Source organism: Vombatus ursinus, unplaced genomic scaffold (genome assembly GCF_900497805.2).
Source record: "Vombatus ursinus unplaced genomic scaffold, bare-nosed wombat genome assembly UNPS02000749.1, whole genome shotgun sequence".
NCBI classification, from domain to species: Eukaryota; Metazoa; Chordata; class Mammalia; order Diprotodontia; family Vombatidae; genus Vombatus; species Vombatus ursinus.
Genome location: NW_020940527.1, coordinates 1,117,880 through 1,137,951, shown reverse-complemented (window position 1 = coordinate 1,137,951; position 20,072 = coordinate 1,117,880). Strand labels below are relative to the sequence as shown.

The window sequence follows — 20,072 nt, the reverse complement described above, 5'->3', positions numbered from 1 at the left end:
TAACAGCAGTCCAGTCACTTAGCCTTTCTCTGCCTCCATTTCCCCACCTGTAAAATTAAGGGGTGGATTCAGGGCCCTCTTAGGTCCTTTCAGCACAGCAACCTCTCTTTCCATTGTATTACACTAACTGCCTCTGAACACAAAGATCACTGGCACTCTCACAGTTCTGCAGATCTGAGATCTAGGTTCAAATCCTGTCTTTGTCGCTTACTACTTATGTTACTTTGGACAACTTACTTCACCGTGATGAGCCTCAGTTTCCTCATCTGTAAAACGAGGAGCTTGGACCCCATGGTCTCTGAGATTCCTTTTCAGTCCTGTACCTATGGTCTCCTATGAACCCAGGAGAAAGATTCTAGAGGTATCATCATCTTCCGTCAATCAATGAGTGCTTATTATGTGATTACTATGTGCCAGAATACAATTAGCCAGCACTAAGCAAGGAAGGAAGGAAAGAAAGAAGGAAGAAAAGAAGGAAAGAGGGAGGGAGGAAGGAATTCAAAACTCCCAGGCCAGCAAATGAACCAGTCCTGATTGTACTTCAGGTACCAAGAAAGCAGAACCGGGCTTCAGACACTTAGTGTAGAGGACATTTGGTCTTGGAGTCAGGAAGACCTAGCTTCAGACCCCAGCTCAGACGCCGATTAGCCGTGTGACCCCGGGCAAGTCATTTAATGGCCCTGTGCCTCAGTTTCTTTATCTGTAAAATGAAAGAGTTGAATTGCTGTCCTCTAAGGCTCCTTCCAACTCTAAATCTATGATCTTGGGGTGCAGTGGTTAGAGCACCAGGCCTGAAATCGGGAAGACCTGAGCTTGAACCAGGTCACAGACATTGGGCTGTGTGACCCTGGGCACATCAGTTTGCCTCAGTTTAACTGGGATAATAGCACCTACCTCCCGGGGTTGTTGTGAAGATCAAATGAGGTAATATTTGTCAAGCACTTAGTGCGGTGCCTGGCACACGGTAAGCCGTAAAAATGTTCACTATTGTTGCTGTTGTTCTTGTTATTATTATCATTATTATCCTAGGGTTTTTTCCTTCTGTGCCATCACAGGATTGAGAACTAGCTAGGATTTTAAAGATCACTTAGACCAGGGGTTTGTGAATTTGAATGGGAAAGAAATGACATTATTTTCACTCACTTCTAACTGAAATTCAGCATTTCCTCCAATCATTTAAAAGCCTGACTCTGGGAAGGGGAACTCGGCTTCCCTAGCCTGCCTGCCAAGGGGGCCCAGGACACAGGCGGGCCAGAACTCCTGCCTAGCCTCAGGTCCCTTGGGTAATGGCAAAATATAAGCCAGATGGTCTTCCTGATGCAGGGCTCTTGTCCTCACACCCACATGGCCAGGTGGGCCACTCTGAAGACTGGCTCTTTGGGAGAGAAGGAACCGCCACAGAGAAGTGGAGGCTCAGACAGCTCCTGGCCTAGGCTTATTCTGCTTTTCTGCAGTCTCAGGCTGCCTTGGGCAGATAGAACCTCCTGGGGCAGAGCTGTGAGAGCAGCAGAATTAGCCTAGCCCCCCCACCCCACCCCCACACACACACTTTCACAGCACTTTCCCTACCTCCCGGGTGCCCCTTCCCACACCCACTCCCTCTCCCCCCAAACTAGCCCGTAGGCCTGCGCTCATTACCCTTCCCTGGAGCTCTTCTCTACTCTCCCCAGGGGCCTACTCCTGCCCACTGGGTGGGACTCCATCCCTGCGTTCCCTAGCCAATAGTTGTGCACATTCTAAGTCTGAGCTCTCCCTGGGGAGTGAAAGGCTCTGGCTCCTGGGAAAGAGATCTCAGCTGTCCACCTGCAGGGAGAGGAGGGATGGGGGAGTGGGGGTGGCAAGGGGGAGGAGACAGGCAATGGGGCCTTCCCAAGCCTCCTGGGATCACCTTCCTCAGGCTGCTCTGCCCATGGGTAAGACCATGTCTGGTTCTGGGGAACGCCCTCCGAGGCTGAGGACGCAGAGGCTAGGAAGGGCAAGGAGGAGGGGGGCAGACACACAAACCCAGTTCCTGGAGGACAGGTGTCAGTAACATGGAGGAACTGGAGCTGCCAGTCACATTGGTCCCCAGGGAAGCTCCGGTGACTGACAGGCCCCAGCTTGGCGCCTGGGAGGAGGCGGGGAAGGGGCCAGCTCTCTCTCTCTCTTCCTTTTAGCTTTCACCTAGGTGTATGTATTGAAGTCTCAGCTCCTCTGGGGTGGTCACAGCCAGGAACACATACTTTCTTTCTTTCTCTCTCTCTCTCTCACACACACACACACACACACACACTGTCCACCTTCCTCTCTGGGCCTCAGTTCACATTCTCTGCTCCTTTCTTCTTTTTTTTTTTTAAATTTAGATATGAATATATTACATCTATTTCCATAATTCTATATTTCACTCAGTTACCTGCCTCCGATAGCCGTTTAAAAAAAAATCTGTTTTTAAACTTTAAGTCTTTTTAAGTCATAGAATTTCAAACTTGGAAAGTCCTCTAACAACTACCTCCTCCAGCACAGAGTTTCACATACAGGAAGTTGGACATCCCAAGGGCCTTATTCTACTACCCACATGACCTTGGCTTAGCTCTGTGACCTCGATGCGCCTCAACTCCTTCATTTATAAGGGAAAATTAGATTTAATAATTTCTAGGATGTCTTTAAGCTCTGATCCTTCAATATTATCACACAATTAGTCATTTCATCAGAAATCAATCAACAGGCATTTATTAAGCACCTACTATGTGCTTGGACATTGGGGAAGGTGATGAATATGTACAAAGGCTGAACAATACCTAAGGAGCTGACATAAGCCTCTGTATGTGTCAGGAGATACATAATATATTCAAAAGAAATACAAAGTAATTTCTTGGCGGAAGAACCTAGCTTTGGGGAGGGGCAGGGCAGGAATTGCTAAGGGTGGCAGCTAATTGGCACAGTAGATAAAGTGGTGGACCTGAAGTCAGAAAGATCTGAGTATGTAATAGAGGCGGGATTTGACCCAGTTCTTTTAACCCTAAATGTAGAGTTCTTTCCACTGTATCATACAGAACCTGTGGATAGGACTGTCTTTTACCTCTTTTTGTATCCCAGTGCTTAGCACAGTTCCTGATGCATAGTAGGTGCTTAATAAATGTTTATTGATTGATTGAGACAAATGGCATTATGAGATAAGATTTGAGAAGGGCCTTGAATATCAGACTGTGGGAGTTAAATGTTATTAGTGAGAAATGGGGAGCCATTGAAGGACTTTGAACAGAGGAGAGATCAGACTGATACTTCGGAAAGATAATAAGGCAGATCTGTATGCAGGAAAGAATGATCTCAGGCAGTGTGTGATCAAATCCTGAGTATTGTGGCCAATGGGGAGTGCTACAAGATCTTTCAGAGGAGGGAAAAATCAATTTGGGCTGGAATGTTTCCCGGAGGAGGTGGGTCTTGAGCTTTGGAGGATGGATAGAGCACAGATGGAAGAAAGGATGGCATACTAAACAGGAAACAGCATTGGCAAAGGCTCAGAGGCAGAAATGAGCCTGGTGTGTACAGAGGGCAGGGAGGAGCCAGCCCTGACTGGAGAGCTAAGGGTGTTAAGAATGGAGAGGTGGAGTGACCACCAGATCAAAGCTAGAAGGTGCTTTAAGGTCATTTCTTCCTCCCCTTCATTTCACAAGTGAGGAAACTGAGGCCCAGAGGGGAATGGCTGGCTCATCCAAGGACAAATAGATACTAAGTGTCAAAATCAGGATTCAAACTCAAGTCCTTGATTTTTACCCCTGTGCCGTGGGCCAGATCATGGAAGGTTTTGAATGATGAGCTGAGGCATTCTGACTCAATCATTTTATTAGTGGGGAGTCACTGGAGGTTGGGGAGAGGGATGGGGAAGGGGGGTCAGTGACCATATAAAAAAGGCAGCTCTGGTCCCCATGTAAATAAGATGTTAAGCAGCAACTCCGGTGTCCTTCCTCCCATCAAAGAAGGCCCCCAGCGAGGACCTCCCACCACCTGTTAGGTACAGTCCTAGCTCTCCTAAATGAGGGTGGGCTAACTGTTGAGATGTGCTTACAGATGTGGGAAGGAGCCACAGCCCAGATCACCCCTGATATCCTAAAAGGAGACGATGCTGACTCCTCACCTGAAGATCTGGTCTTCTCCATCGAGCCGCCAACCAATGGGAAGATGGTGCTCAGGCTGTCACCCAGGACAGAGATCCAGCAGTTCACTCAGGCCCAGATCAATAATGGGCTTGTTCAGTTTGTCCATGAAGGTTAGTAGATGTATAGATCAACAGAAAAACAGACTGACAGACACAGAGAGAGAGAGAGAGAGAGAGAGAGATGGATATGCAGACAAAGAGATAGATGTACAGACAGATATAAAAGCACATACTATGTGCCAGGCACTGTGTTTACATACTGGGGATACACATCAAAGCAAATAAGACAGTCTCTGCCCTCATGGAGCTTATATTCTTTTTCTTCTTTCATCCGTCCTTCCTTCCTCTTTCTCTCTCTTCCTTCCCTTCTTCCTTCCCTTCTTTCTTTCTTCCTTCCTTCCTCTTTTTCTTTCTCTTTTTTCCTTCCTTTCTTCCTTTCTTTCTTCCTTTCCCCCTTTCTTTCTTTCTTTTCACACTGGGTCTCCCTATCTAGTTCTCGCTGAAAATACAGCAGCCATCCCTAGGCTCAATCCCACCGCTAATTTTTTACAGAAGCTTTGACCTGTTGTTTTTGACCTGAGCAGGTTTGCCTCTCTTAAGGCAGCTTGGTAGCCCCTAATCCTGAGGACTTGCCATATTGGTGCCAGACTTAGCATATATACCTGATCACCTTTAGCCCAACTGCAGCTCAGAACTCCTGAGCTCAATCAATCCACCAGCCTCAGCCTCCCCAGTAGCAGGGATTCCAGATGTCCACAACCAACCCTGGCAAGGAGCCTACATTCCAATAAGGGAATTCAGCACATACTCAGGAGTAGTTCCTGGGGGGTGAGGAGGGGTGGGGAGAGTTATACACCTGGTGGTATAATGATTAGCCCCTCCCAGTCCTGTCTTCTCTCCCTCCCACCCCCATCTTCATGGAGTAGGTGGAGAAGACAGTTATCTCTACTTAAGGAAATGGAGTCTCAGAAAAGTGAAGTGACATGCCCAACAACCTATAGTCAGAACTAGAACACAGGCTACCTGACTCCCTGCCTACTACTCCTTCCACCCACGTCTAAACTCCCCCACCTTTCCCCCAGCCCCACTGCAACTCCAACTTTCCATCCAAAAGGATCTGATGTGTACCTGAGGGCACGTTGGGTACCATCCCTTAGCACCCAACATCCCACCTCTACCACTCATAAATACAGGGCTCCCTCAACCCCAAAGTGGTCCATCTCTAGGGAACAGCGAGACGTCAAGGCCACATTCATGGCACCTCCTTCTGTCATTCTCCAGGGCCCCTGGATGGTGGATTCCATTTCAACCTCTCCGATGGAGATAATGTCTCCCCAGGACACTTCTTCTCTGTGAAGGCTCTAAAATTGCGACAAATCACTGTGGAAAGCAACCAAGCCCTGACCATCTGTCCAGGTGGGTCTGCTTTAGAACGAATGGTCCATTTATTTACTCTCTGACTGTTGTCTTTACTGGGGCTGTTAGCCTGTCAGAATGGTGCTGCTGAGCCCGGCAAAGTGATGGATTAGGTTTGTGCTTACTCTTCTTGCCAGCTGAGGAGAACAAAGAAACCCCTCGACCTCAGCCAGTCAGATTCAGAGCAGCCACAGCAGCAGCAGCAGTCTGCCCACGAGCCCTGGCTACCCTTTAGCTTCTAGCTACCAAACAGTCCCTGGGCAGGTTGTCAGTATGAAACACTGGAATCTCACTGCATTTAGAATCAGGGGTCCTTGGTTCAAGGTCAAGGTTTAAAGTCAAGGTTCAGAGGGCAACTAGGTGGCACAGTAGATTCCACTGGCCTCAGACATTTACTAGTTGTGTGACCCTGGGCAAATCATTTAACCCTATTTGCCTCAGTTTCCTCATCTGTAAAATGAGCTGGAGTAGGAAATGGCCAACCACTCCAGTATCTCTGCCAAGAAAACCCCATGGATAGAGCACTGGCCCTGAAGTCAGGAGGACTTGAGTTCAAATCCGGCCTCTGACCAAACACTTGACACTAACTGTGTGACCCTGGGCAAGTCACTTAACCTCGATTGCCTAAAAATTAAAAAAAAAAAAAGAAAACCCCAAATGGGGTCATGAAGAATCAGATATGACTGGACACCACTGAACACCTTAGTTCAAAAATCCTAGTTCTGTCACTTACTACTTCTGTGACCTTGGGCAAAATACTCTCTGTGCCTCAGTTTTGTCATCTGTAAAATGCGGAGTTTGGACCTGGTGACTTCTAAGTTCCCTTCCAGCCCTAAATTTATGATCCTATAACCACCCAGAATGATGGGCTCCCACATTGCCTTCTCACAGGAACCTTCCAGACCATCACCAATCAAAACCTGAAAGTGACCACCAATGAAGATACAGACCCCCAACACCTGTTTTACCTAATGGAGCAAGGCCCTCGGCTGGGGCGGCTGGCCCACTCTCGGCTGGGGAGCAGTGGGGATGCCCTGAGGAACTTCACGCAGGCAGAGGTAAGCATAGAATCCGCTCCTGGGCTCATCCCTACCCCCACAGCCTCAATGCCGGAGATTTTCTGTCTTTGTCCAGGCCCAGAAAGCCAACAGAGAACAGCCTCGAGTCTGTCATATCCACATGTGTATACGCGGACACATAGCCCTGGCCATATCTGCAACTCTGCACACCCTACAGAACACCCACTCCTTCACCCAACAACCATTTATTAAACACCAACTATGTGCAACATGGGAAAGCTAGGTGAAAAAAATGAATAGAGTGCCTGATCTGGAGTCAGAAAGACTCACTTTCATGAATTCAGATTTGGCCTCAAACACTAGCTATGTGACCCTGGGCAAGTCACTTAACCCCATCTCCCTCAGTTTCCTCATCTGTAAAATGAGCTGGAGAAGGAAACGGCAAACCCCTCCAGTTTCTTTGCCAAGAAAACCCCAGATGGGGTCACAAAGTCAGATACACTGAAATGACTGAACAACATGTGTAAAACCAACAAAATGGATTAATATAACTTGCTATAACAGCAGAATTCAAAGTCCAGGTCTTTTATTTTCCTGCATCATTGTTCCCAACCATTCCTCTAGCTCTGGCAGCCTCTTTTCTCTCCGAGAGGCTGGTGCTGCCCAAAAGCTCCCTCTCACTTTCGCTCTAGATGAGTGAGTCCAGGAGCTCCCAAACCTGGGGTAGCTGGCAAGGCGACTCTGAAGCTAGCAGTGAGCAGGAACGGCCCATCCTCCTACAGAAAGTTGCATTCTGGGATGGTGATGCCCAGAAAGTGTTTCCCTGCCAACCCCACAGCCCTGTGCCCAGGGATTATCTGGCTCGCAGCCTCAGTACCACCCTTGGCTCCTCCCCCACATTCATCCCACAGAGCCAAGCTCTCGTGGAGTCTTGTCATTGAACATCCAAATTTCCTCCCCCTTCTCTCTGCTCACTCTCCATCCAGGTACACATCCTCATTACCTCACTCTTAGACTATGGTAAAAGTCTGTTGGTTGGGCTTCCTGGCTCAGGTACCTTGTCACACTGACCCATCTTCCACCTTCCACTCGGCTGTCATGGTGATGTTTCTAAAGCACAATCTCTCTGTCTCTGTCTCCCCTCCTCTCCCTCTCATTCTCCTCCTCTCCCTCTCTCTTTCCTTTCTCTCTCTCTCTCTCTCTCTCTCTCTCACACACACACACACACACACACACACACACTTTCTCTCTCTCTCTCTCTCACACACACACAGACTCAATGAATTCCAATAACTTTCTGTTAGCTCCAGGATCAAATGTAAAGTCCTCCTCTTGGCATCTAAGGCTTTTTCCAGCCCAACTCCTTTCCACCTTTCCATCTTTCCATCTTCTTACATTTACTCTTCGATTCAGTGGCCCTGGCCTTCCTGCTGACTCTCCCACCCTCCATGAAGATTCCGTGCCTTTTTGCTGTGTCCCCCCTGCCTGCGATGTTCTCCTGCCTCACCTCCACCTCTTAGCTTCCTTCAAGACTCAGCTCAAATTCCCCCTTCTCCAGGAGGCCTTTCCTGGTTCCCCCATCCAAGCTCACCCCAAGGGTTCTCCCTTCAATTTCCTCTCTATATATCTTATATGTACCTAGTAATTGGCATCCTCTCTTTGTATCCTCCACACTTAGCACGGTGCCTAGCACCTAGTAAATGCTTAATAAATGTTTATTGACTGACTGACTCCCCAAGAAATATGAGGTTCAGGAATTCATATCTTGAACCCCATGGCTTCCCTGGACCATATACCTGAGGTCCAATCCCTTTTCACAGCTGGATCCAAGCCCCCAGAGTCTAACTAGTGTTACATCGCAGTGATGTGATCAGACCTATGCTTAGGCTAGATATCATGAGGCAGATCTATGCTCAAGGAAGAATGTCACAAGGCAATGTATAATCAAATGTCTGAGAATTCTAGATAGGCCATCCCTGGGGCTCAGGTGGGCTGATGTTGGCATGGTTGGGAAAGCTGATCACTCCCTCCCAAAAGACAAGATATAAAGAGTTATGATGAAGTGTTACCCTTCATGCCTCAGAAAACATCCTCAAATCCTCTCAAAGCTATAACTGGGCATGTCCACTACTTCCTCTAAAAGACACAACCAAAGCTCCAAACAAACCTGCTCCAAGACCGTACTGCTCTTCCAGGTGTTCAGGAAACGCTTCTGACCAATCTCTTCCCCATGTTTCTCTTCAAAAGCTAATAACTTGGGGTAGCTAGGTGGCATAGTGGATAGAGCACTGCCTTAGAGTCAAGAGGACCTCAGTTCAAATCTGACCTCAGACACTAGATGCTAACTAGCTGGGCAGGTCCCTTAACCCTGTGGCCTAACACAAACAAACAAAAGCTTTATTTATTTACTCTTTTATTTACTTACAATGGTAAAAGACCCAGCAAAGGCTATTTGCATTTTTTTAAACCATAATTATCCTTGGGAATGAGAGTCAATGTATGCCCACTCTTTTATTTTGCCAGGCTCACAACCACTCTTCAGGCTGAACTAATGTGCCCCTAATTAATAGTAAGCACTTAATAAATGCTTACTGAGTATAAGCTGGCTAGCAGTCATCCATTAATGAAACACACCATTGGTTTTTTTTTTTGGATGGAGAATGGAATAAGCATTTAGATGGCACCTAGTATTTGCCAGGCACTGTGCTAAGTACTTTTTCCTCCAAAATATTATCTCATTTGATCTTCACCACAACCCTGGGAGATAGGTGCTATTATTATTCCCATTTTACAGTTGGGGAAATTGAGGCAAAATGAAGTTAAATGACTTGCCTAGGGTCGCACAGTTTGTGATAGAGGTTGGGTTTGAACTCAGGTCTTCCTGACTTTAGGCCCAATGTTCTAGCCTCTACACCACCACCTGAGGAAGGTTAGTACAATCCCAGTTTACTAACTCAATGATTTGTTGAAAAATCTCGGCATTACTAGAAAGTCCATTAAGCTCATTGTGACTTGAATTTGGGGACTTTAAGATTGACAAAGCAGTTTTCCTAACAAACAACCCTGTGAGCTAAGTAGTGAAGAAATTATTGTCCCTATTTTACAGATGTGAAAATAGAGTCACACAGTTTCTATGTGTTGCTAAAAGCAGTGTTCTGACCATTGTAAAGCCTGCTTACCCTTAAGAGATCCTGAATGTTGCTCACTAGGGGACTCCAGGAAAGGCTATTATTGTCTTTTAAGATGAGGAAAAGCTATTAGTCAATTCATTCATTAGGCTTCTGTCCTTGAGTTCTCAGATGACAGATAATCAGGAGATGAGAGCTAGTCACACAGATCTGTGACATTCAGATTTATTATGTCTTATGGAGAAGCTGTACTGATAAATGAAGCCACCCACGAAACAAACAGATTATTATAGAAGAGGCAGCAGGTAGTGCAGTGGATAGAGTTTTGGACCTGGAGTCATAAAGACTTGAGTTGGAATTTATCCTCAGACCCTAACTAGCTTCTTCAAGAAGGTGGTCTAATTATTTAGTCTCTCTTTGCCTCAGTTTCCTCATCTGTAAAATGGGGATAATAACAGCACTTACCTTCCAGGGTTGTTGTAAGGATCAAATGAGATAATAATTGTAAAGCACTTTGATAGTGCCCAACACATAGTATATTATAAATATTAGCTGCTGCTACTATTACTACTACTACTGCTTCTGCTACTGTTGCTGCTGCTGCTACTACGGCTATTATTAACTCCCCAGGTTGTTGCTAGGATATAGTAAGACATAGTTGTAAACTGCTTTGCAAACCTGAGAGTGCAACATAAATACTAGCTAATGTTATTATTCCAGGTTACACTTCAATTTAATGTATTGACTTGTTCCACGCTTCCTAGTTAACACAAGGTCAACCCTAAGGCCCGAAGTGGGGCAGACACATCTACCCTGAATGGCTGTAGTAGAATGGAAAATGTGTTGAAACTGGCTTCAAATCCAGCCTCTGGCACTTAATAGACCCTGAACACTAAATAGACTCAGAGGAGCCACTTAACCATCTCTAAGCCTCTGTTTCTTCATCTGTAAAATGGGGGCCATATTTGTAGTACCTACCTCACAGGGCTCTTGTGAAGAATCAGCAAGAACACAAATGTGAAATGCTCTCTAAACTTTACCACCTATGGACAGGCCAGTTATTATTAGGTCAGAGGTTTTTAAGTCCATCTAGTCCAGCCATCCATGAAGGGGATCCACACAGTTAGGCACCCAACATTTGATTATCCAGCCTCCTCAACACCAAGGAGGGGTAACCCACCAGCCAGTCAGTCAGCATTTACTAAGTGCCTACTCTGTGCCAGGCACTGTGCTTTAGTCAGCATTTATTAAGTGCCTACTATGTGCCAGACACTATGCTGAGTGCTGAGGATACAAAAAGTGGCACACACAAAAATAAAAACCAGTCCGTGCCCTCAAGGAGCTTACAGTCTAATGGAGGAGACAACATACAAACAAATAGTAAGCTAGCTACAGGGTAAATAGAAATAATTGACACAGGGAAGACACATTCCCCTTTTGGACAGTTCTAATTGCTAGCAGGTTCTCAATCGAGCCTCAGTTGGCCTCTTTGCAATTTCCATCCACCCCTTGCTCCTGCTTCTGCCTCTTCAGTCTGGAGTCAAATAGAATAAGTCTAATCCCTCTTCCAAATGAGATATTTGTATTTAAAAAAAAGTGCTTAGCACAGTGCCTAGCACACAGTAGGTACTCTATAAATGCTTATTCCCTCCCTCTCTCCCTCTTCTACTTGTTGACCAGAGCTATCCCTTCCCCGCCATAATCTTCTCTTCTCCAAGCTAAACAAGCCCAACTTCCTTCTTCTTTATCTATTTTATTAGATCTTTTCCAGGCCTTCAGGGTCACCAACTATATCTCTGGCTTCTCCTCCTTTTCACCCTCCTCCCTCCTCCTCATGAAATTTTCAGCAGAGCTGCCTTAGCAACCATTGTTATCAACTTTGTCACCTGAGAATTGGAAGATTTCCCCAGGGTTCCTGGGACCCTAGGAAAAGAGATGGGAAAAGGAATTTTATTGGCATAATTCCCACTTTCCCCAGGGGCCCCTCAAATAACTTCCCCTCTGACTACACCTGCAGCTCTGAGCTTGGGGTATTTATTTACAAGAAAATATAGCCTACAATAGCAGAGTCTCTAGGGTAGAAACTTCTCTGATGTCATCTTCCCCTTCCTGAAAAGGACAGACCTCCTATTCCCAACAAGGAGTCAGCCTAACCCTAGTGGAAAAGCCAGACCTCTAGTGATGGACAATGTCCACAACAGTGGACAACTATAATAATTAGGGAGTTTTCCCCTTATACTGAGACAAAATTCATCTTTCAGCAACATCAATCTACCTATCCTCTCTTATTCTACTTTCCAGGACCCAGCAGAACAAACCTATTCCCTCTTTCACGTGACAGTCTTTCAAATATTGAAGACATAAGTGTCAAATAATAAAAACATTCATACTGTACTCTATATTTCGGGCATGTCTGCCAGAAACAATTTTGTTAAACTTAATATTAATCTACTAACCAAACCATTTCTGGCTTAGATGGACATACAAAATAGTTCTCCCATGCCCTCCAATATGTCTCTGTTCCAAGAAAATTTAAGGTACCATAAAAACCTTGAAGAAGAAAATCATAATATATAAAAACATTCCAGTTTAGCAATAAGTCACCATGCCATTCTTTTCTGGACCACTCCCCTTAAGGAATCAACTGGACTCCTCCCAAGGGCAATATCTTTGGAACAGAAAAGGGCCCTTCCCTTCTAAGGGAATAGAAGACACTTCCTATGAGTGGGTCTTCAGGGAATTCCTTCTAGGAATAAAGAACTAGAGATAGCCTTTGGATGGGTCAACAGCCAATCCCTTCAGGAGTGGGAAAGACAATATTAAGTCAAAGAGTTATTCCTTGTTCTAAATTTGGGTTACCCTCTTTAGCTAACTCCCTTACATAAGACCTTTTTGTCCTCAACCTATCACCTTCCTTTCCAAAGAGTTTTCTCCCCTGAAACCCAAGTCTAGAAAGGGCTTTTTAGACCACAGAGAAGTATTATTTCATATATTTTTATAAACAAGGAGTGGCGTGCTTCTGCATCAATCACTTTCCCACCACAATCTCCCCAGTTCGTCTCTTCCCTAGGACCTTGGATGCCATGGTCGCTAGTCCTCTCACCATTTTGGTTGGGTTATCTTCCTCCCATGGGCTCCTGTTTGTCAGTGACCTTCCTAAAATGTGGTGTCCACCGTGCTCCACATGTCATCTGACCAGGAAGTGAACCTTATTACCAACCTAGACCTAGACATGCTGTCTTTCTTAATGTAGTCAAAGATTGCCTAAACTTTTTTTAGCCGAGTGCAGGAGCTAAAGAGTTACTTGATCAGTCAACAAGCATTTATTAAGCATTTACTCTGTGCTTGGCACTAGGATGATATAAGATTAGAATGCTAACTTGAGTGTTTGCCCAGTAGCACACTAGTTGGATTCCCTAACCCCTCCCAGGCTCCTCAAATCCTCCTCCCCAGCCCTACCTTGTCTGGACAGCATCAAGTGCTCTGGACTTCCCTTCTCTCCACCAAACCCTTCAGAGAAGGATCTGACAAACTAATTTGCATTGGAGAGCCAATAATGTTACTTGTTGCAGATCTCTGTCCTGGGCATTGGAGAGGTAAACGGAGAAAGGAAAGGCATCCATACTCTGGGAAACTCTCATTCTAATTAAAGAGACATAGCCTCTTTCCCTTAGCCCCGCATCTGAACTGGGAGACAGACCCCTTGTCCTTGAGTAGCTTAGCTTCTGAGGGGGATACCATCTCAACTTTAGAAGCCTACAGTCTGATGAGGGAACACAGAAACCGTAACCTCTTCATTTCTCAGTTTGAGGAGGGTACCCCCTTCCCTCCAATCTCAGACACCTCATGTCCCACCTGCCTGCCAATCACAGATCCAAAATGATTTTCCTCTTCTAGGTGGATGCAGGAGAGATCCTTTATGAACATGAGATGCCTTTGGAACCCTTCTGGCTGGCCCAGGACACTCTGGGCCTCCGAGTGTCCTCACCCCCTGCCCGAGATGTTGCCATCAGCCTTTCCATTACCGTGTCCTTTGAGGTCTCCTGTTCCCAGCGTCCCAGTCGCCTCTGGAAGAATGAAGGTGAAAGTTCTTTGTGGGTTTGAAGGGAACTGATGCCAGTTTGGGTAAAGTGGAGAAGCCTCAGGGAAGATGGTGTATTAGCTGGTGGGCAGCCCAGTGGCTTCTCTCAAAGCCTTGGAAAGTCAAAGAACCTAAAAGATTCAAGCAGAGGGGACATTGAGCAGCCTGACATGGAGCTAAGTGGGAGATGAGGTGGGGAGCGACCACTGTCCCATGATGCTCTCTGCACTCTTGTTCTCTGACTCAGGTACACTGTAGGGAGAAGCAAGGGTAGAAATTCTGTGGCTACCAGAAACTTCCCTCTCTCCTCCTCTCATTCAAATTGACAGTCCCAAAACCTGGTAGGGAAAATTCTGCTCCCAAACCAAATAGAAGTGACCAACTTCTAGCCCATCAGAATGGCTCATGGAATACCCACTGGGAAAGAGAAAAGGCAGTCTCTCTCCTCAGAGAGCTCCCAGGAAAGACCCTTCCCTCATCTCAAGGAGCTCCCAGTCTGACAGGCTGTACCCTTGAGTATGCTTTAAAAGCTCACAAAGATGGGGATCCTCAGGGAACTCCTGGTGTGAAGGGCAGAGTGTTTGATCTCTGCCCTCACAGAGTCTTTGGTGCGGGGAGGAGATCCACTTTTCTCACTCTTAGGTAGCCCCTCCTCCCCGACTCTGTTAGGGGAAACAGGGTTCCTACCCTCCAAGTGGTGACATGGGCAGGGACTGCCCTTCAAACAAGAAGTTATTCAGCCAATAACAATTGGGCTGCCACTCACTATATGCTGGTCTCTGGGGATTCCAAAGCAAAAATGAAGCAGCCTGAAATACACAAAATAAATACTAGATAATTGGGGGGGGGGCACTAACAGCTAAGGGAATCAGAAAAGGCTTGAACTGAGCTCAATATCTTCAGTTTACCATCCACTGCTTGAATGAATGAATTCTTTCACTCTTTCATCACATATCTGGGATACACTTCCTCCTCTTTTCAGTCCTTATCTTCAGCTTCTTCCCCTGCTCCCCACCCTCCAGGGATCCAGAACAGCCCTGACTTACTCTGGGCTTTTTCCCTTTTTTCCTAGGTCTCTGGGTCCCAGAGGGTCAGAGGGCAGAGATCACCCGGGCCTCCCTGGACGCCGCCAACCTCCTGGCCAGCATCCCAGCCTCAGATCGGCCCGCCCATGACATCGTCTTCCTAGTCACAGAGCTGCCAGCCCATGGGGAGCTGTGGGTGGGCAGCAAACACCTGAGCGGTGGCCAGCCTTACTTCCTGCAGTCTGACCTGGCCAGAGGGCAGCTGGCCTACATCCACAGGGGCTCAGGGACCCAGAGAGATGGCTTCCATTTCCAAGCCTCCATCCAGGCTGGGCAACAAGATTCCGCTCAGCCCCCCACGGCAGAGCGTGGACCTGTGATCTCTGAGATTTTCCAAATCACTGTGCGGGATGTCAACGAGAAACCACCCCAGCCCCAGGCTTCCAGACCTCTACAGATCATTCGGGGTACACATGCTCCCCTATCCAGGGCTCAACTAAGTGCCGTGGATCCAGACTCTTCCCCTGAAGAGATTGAGTACCAAGTGAGGAGGGCACCCTACAATGGCTACCTCCTGCTGATGGGCAGCCAGCCTTCCCCCGTGACTCGGTTCACCCAGGCCGACGTGGATGCCGGAAGGCTGATCTTCACAGCCAACAGCAGCAGCACCCTGGGTATCTTCCAGCTCAGCATCTCTGATGGGGCAAGTCCACCCGTGGATACCTCCCTGTCCGTGGACGTCCTGCCATCCTCCATTGAGGTACGGACCCGATCACCACTAGAGATTCCCCAGGGCTTGAATTGGGCCCCACTGACCCAGCAGCACCTTTTTGTGATATCTGACCAAGAAGAGCCAGATGCCACGTATTCCATCACCCATACGCCCCAACATGGGCACGTGCTGGTCAACAGGCAGCCCAGGACAAGCTTTAGCCAGAAGCAAGTGGAGCAAGGGGAAGTGGCTTTTTCCTTCACCAACTTCACCTCGGCCTCTGATCAGTTCCACCTTCTCTCAGTCGCCCGTGGCGCCAACGCATCAGTAATGGTGAACGTGACTGTCCGGGCATTGGTGCGGGCACAGGCTGGTGAACCGTGGCCCCAGGGTACCACCCTTCGTCTGGATACGGCCATCCTGGATGCTGGGGAGCTGGCCAACCAGACGCAGAGCGTGCCCCAGTTCCAGATCCTCCAGGGACCACGGAGAGGCCAAATAGTGCGGATCTCCAAGGAGAGGGACCAGGAGCCTCAGGCCCAGCCAGTAGAATTGTTCACCCAGGAGGACCTCAAAGAGGGGTTGATCGGGCTGGAACTGAGCAAGCCAGAGGGTAGGGATCCACCAATACTGCATGACAGCATCACCTTTGAGCTCTCGGCCAGGGGTGTGCCCCCAGCCGTGGCTTCTCTTGACTACGTGTCAGAGCCTTACAACGCATCCCGGCCCTACGGTGTGACTCTGCTCATCTCTCCTGGCTCTTCCGAAACCAACGGGGGCTCCCGTGGAGAGGACAGCTCCTCCCGGACGGTAACAGGGCCCAAGGGGCCTGAGAGGCCCACCCCCAACATCAGGGAGGCCGGAGTGGCCCCCACCAGCGGGCAGAGCCAAGCAACACCAACCAGTGCCACCCCTGCAGAAGGGGGCACCTTCCTGGGCTTCATCGAAGCCAACATGTTTAGCATTATTATTCCCATTTGCCTTATCCTGCTCCTGCTGGCCCTCATCCTGCCCCTGCTCTTCTACCTCCGCAAACGCAACAAGACAGGGAAGCACAACGTCCAAGGTCTGTCGGCCAAGCCTCGCAATGGCATGGCCAGTGATGCCGAGACCTTTCGCAAGACCGACCCCAGTCAGACCATCCCACTGACCTCGGTGCCTGGCAGAGGGCCTGAGGCCAGGGGCCAGCAGGACCCAGAGCTGCTGCAGTTCTGCCGGACATCCAACCCTGCCCTAAAGAATGGCCAGTACTGGGTCTGAACCCCTGCCCACCAGGAACAGCTCTGACAGACAATTCTCTTCCCTTCTCGGGGTCCCAGGCTCCCACTTCTACCTCCCACTTCCATTTTCCTTCCTTCCTCTTGTCCATTCTAGCCCTTCTCATTCCTTCTTCTCGCTGGGTTTCTCGGGATGACCAAGGTGGTCAACTCCATCGCTGGCCCATCTGATGAGAAAGAGAAACCCAGTAAATTGTGGGAGAAAGATGAAAGGCCTAGGGGTGGAACAAAGACCCAAAAGGGTCAGGAATGAGGGTCAAGGATCTTCCCCTTCCCCATGCCGCCATGCCTGGAGAACTAAGAAGGTTTAGTAATAAAAAGAGAAGGTGGGGGCAGGGATGGAAAATTGAACTAGGGAAATAAAGCTGGCCCTTCTGCTGGGACCCCAATTGGAACAGTTAGGAGGCAGGATGGCCTTATGGGGAGAGCAGTGGGAAGAGGGACTCTTCTCCTATCTCCAGTTCCTGGCATGACCTTGGGTAAGACACGTCCCCCTCTCAAGGAAAGGGCAAAGAGAGAAGGCTCTCCCCTGTTAGAGAGCCTTGGCTAGGGTGGAGATTAGATAGATGGGATTATACTTCAGGAGTCCTCACCTCAAGACTCCCCTCCTCCCCCCACACCCCCCAAAACAGGCCCTCCCTTAATCTGCAATGGGGAAAACACCTTCCCTATGTGGCCCACTTTGGGGTTTCTGGGAAGAGGCTTCCCCTCAGAGTCCAAGAATGGTGGCAGCCAGGAGCCAAGGTCTTCTCCCTCATAGTGGGGCTGGTGGGGTCAGGGAGAGAGAGGAGAGATGACTCGTCCTCTCCAGCAGTGGCCACCCAGTCAGTAAGATAATATATTCAGGGTTCGTGGGAGGGAAGGGAGATCCCTGGGGAAGGGTATCCACATTTATTTAAGGGATATTGCACAAAAATCTATTTAACACATTACTAAAGTGGACCAGGTTGAGAGCTTGCAAACAGCCTGGGGAAGCTGGCCTTCTGGACCAGCAGAAGCACCAGGATCCCAGCTCTAGGGCCCGGGTCTGGAAGCAACTGCCCCAGAACATGAGAGCAGGGGCTCAGCTTGCCAGCTCTCTGGGGTCTCCAAGCAGCTGAGCCAGCCAGATAACAGACCAAGTGCCTGGCACTGAGGTCCTGGGGAGATGCCATCAGAAAGACCTCATTCTGCAGGGGACCAAGGACTGAGCCCATGGAGAAGCCAGGGACTCAAAGCCGCTGGCCAGCCCCAGCTGGACTCTCATACGTTTGTGTTCCATGGAGCGCGTGGGAATTCTCTGGGGCCTCCATAAATGGTGCTTTGGTTGGTTCTCAACATCTTGGTGTCCAAGCTGCCTTTATTTCCGCAGTGGGAAGCGGGCAGGGGGAGGTGCCACGGATGCCCTGGTCAGTGCTGGGGTTCTTTAATGGAGGATGATTGGGCCCAACACAGGCAGCGGAGAATCATGGGCTTAGTGCTAGGAAGGCCAGCTTCCTCACTTTATCCAGTATCCAGAAGAGAGATACTTGCCCAGTCACATGGGTGGCAGACTGGGATTGGAACCTAGGTCCTTTGACTCAAAAGCCAGTGTTCCTGGCCTAGGGAGTAATAATAACATCACTTTACATAGATCCTCACCACAACCCTGTGAGGGAAGTACTATCATTATCCCTATTTTAAAGATGAGGAAACTGAGGCTCAGTGACTTGCCCAGGGTCATACAATTAGCATACTTCTGAGGCAGGATTTGAACTTGACTCCAAGCTCTACCCACTGTGCCATATAGCTGCCTCTAGATCACTAACATGTAAAAAGAGGAATCCCACCAGTGAAGGGACTAGAATTAAGAGGGGTTCAGAGAGACTTCCTCAGGAAGGTAGGGTTTTATGTTGGACCTGAAGGAAGTCAGGGAAGCCACCGGGAGGCAAAGACCAGGAGGGGAGACAGCCAGAAAAAACGCTCAGAGGCAAAAGATGGACTGCCTTGCTTGGGAAGCAGCCAGGAGAGCAAACATAGGGTGTAAAAGGGAACATCCAGGAGAGCATTAAATCCAGGTCATTTGATTCCTAATCCATGGTGCTTCTCACTTCACCACACAGCCTTTGAGTAGCCCTTGCCAGCAAACAAACCCAAGAGAGCAAACATCCCTCAGGTCCTAAGTCCAAGGTTTTAACCTTTGAGATTCAAGATAACTCTGTGAGGCTGGTGGTACCAGCATTATTATCCCCATTTCACAGACCAGAAAACTGAGACCCAATGAGGAAAATTGACTTGCCCCAGGTGACGCAGCTGATAAGTGATTGAGCTAAAATTTGATCCTGGGTCTTCTGCCTTCGGATCTAGTAATGACACCGGAGGAGAAAAGGAAGGAGACTTCAATCTTCTCTGCCCAAATGGAATATTATATGAAGATAAAATGCTAACTGACCCTCCAGCAAAGTACTTTTTGTGCACGATCTCATTGGAACCCCGCCATAGCTCTGAGGAAGGCACTAAAGGTGTTATTGGCCCATTTCACAGATGAGGACACAGAGGCTCACAGGGGTGAAATGGCTCTCATGCCATCATTGGCACAACTGGTGCAGCTCAGAGGGAGCTTTCAAAAGCTGGTCCACCCTTCTCCGCTGCCTTATAGGACGGTAACTAGCGGCAATGACAGCAGTCTGTTTCTAGGAAGAGACAGTGGAGGACCAAAATGGATTCTTGGGGAAACTTGTGGAATCTTCTTGCTTGTCTGGAGGTTCTTAGGAATGACCTCACCCCCTGTCCACCTGGGCTAGGAGGCAGGTGAACCCAAGCATTGGACCAACCCTAAAGAGTCATAGCATTATTGAATTTTAGGGCTTCCCATTTTCAATGGAAGAGCTGAGGCCCTGATCACTTTCCTCTATATCCAAATCCCAGCGCGGGAGGAAGAAGAAATTGACTAGCGGTGTTAGATGCACACGCACTGCTCTTAGGCTACCCCTTGACACCCCCCCCCAACCCGACAATCCTTAGACTAGAATCATGGAAAGTTGGGACCTTTGAATCCAGCTAAATTAAACTGCTCATTTGACAGAGGAAGAAACTGAGGCCCAGAGAGAAGTAACCTACCCAAGGTTGTAGCAGTGAATGGCATAGGAGGTATTAAGATTCTGGTCTCCTGACACTCAGTGTCTATCCCATAGACCTACCTGCCTCTATGAGTTCAGAGTGTTCAATTAATTCCTATATGATAGACCTCTAATGTGATGAGTTATCACTTCTCAGTTCCTGGGGCCAAGATTCTGTTTAGTGGAGTTTGGCTGTCCCTCG

At 48.2% G+C, this 20,072-nt stretch overlaps 1 protein-coding gene across 1 annotated transcript in view; it reads left to right on the top strand.

Annotated features, from left to right (window-relative positions):
• CSPG4 (chondroitin sulfate proteoglycan 4) overlaps positions 1 to 18,112 on the top strand; it is a 94,969-nt gene extending 76,857 nt beyond the window's left edge. The window contains exons 6-10 of the mRNA XM_027861127.1: positions 4,048 to 4,246; positions 5,417 to 5,551; positions 6,443 to 6,609; positions 13,596 to 13,779; positions 14,852 to 18,112. Of these exons, the coding sequence (XP_027716928.1) occupies positions 4,048 to 4,246; positions 5,417 to 5,551; positions 6,443 to 6,609; positions 13,596 to 13,779; positions 14,852 to 16,776 (2,610 nt within the window). The 3' untranslated portion in view covers positions 16,777 to 18,112. The remainder of the gene's footprint in view (positions 1 to 4,047; positions 4,247 to 5,416; positions 5,552 to 6,442; positions 6,610 to 13,595; positions 13,780 to 14,851) is intronic.
• Positions 18,113 to 20,072: the final 1,960 nt, after the last annotated feature.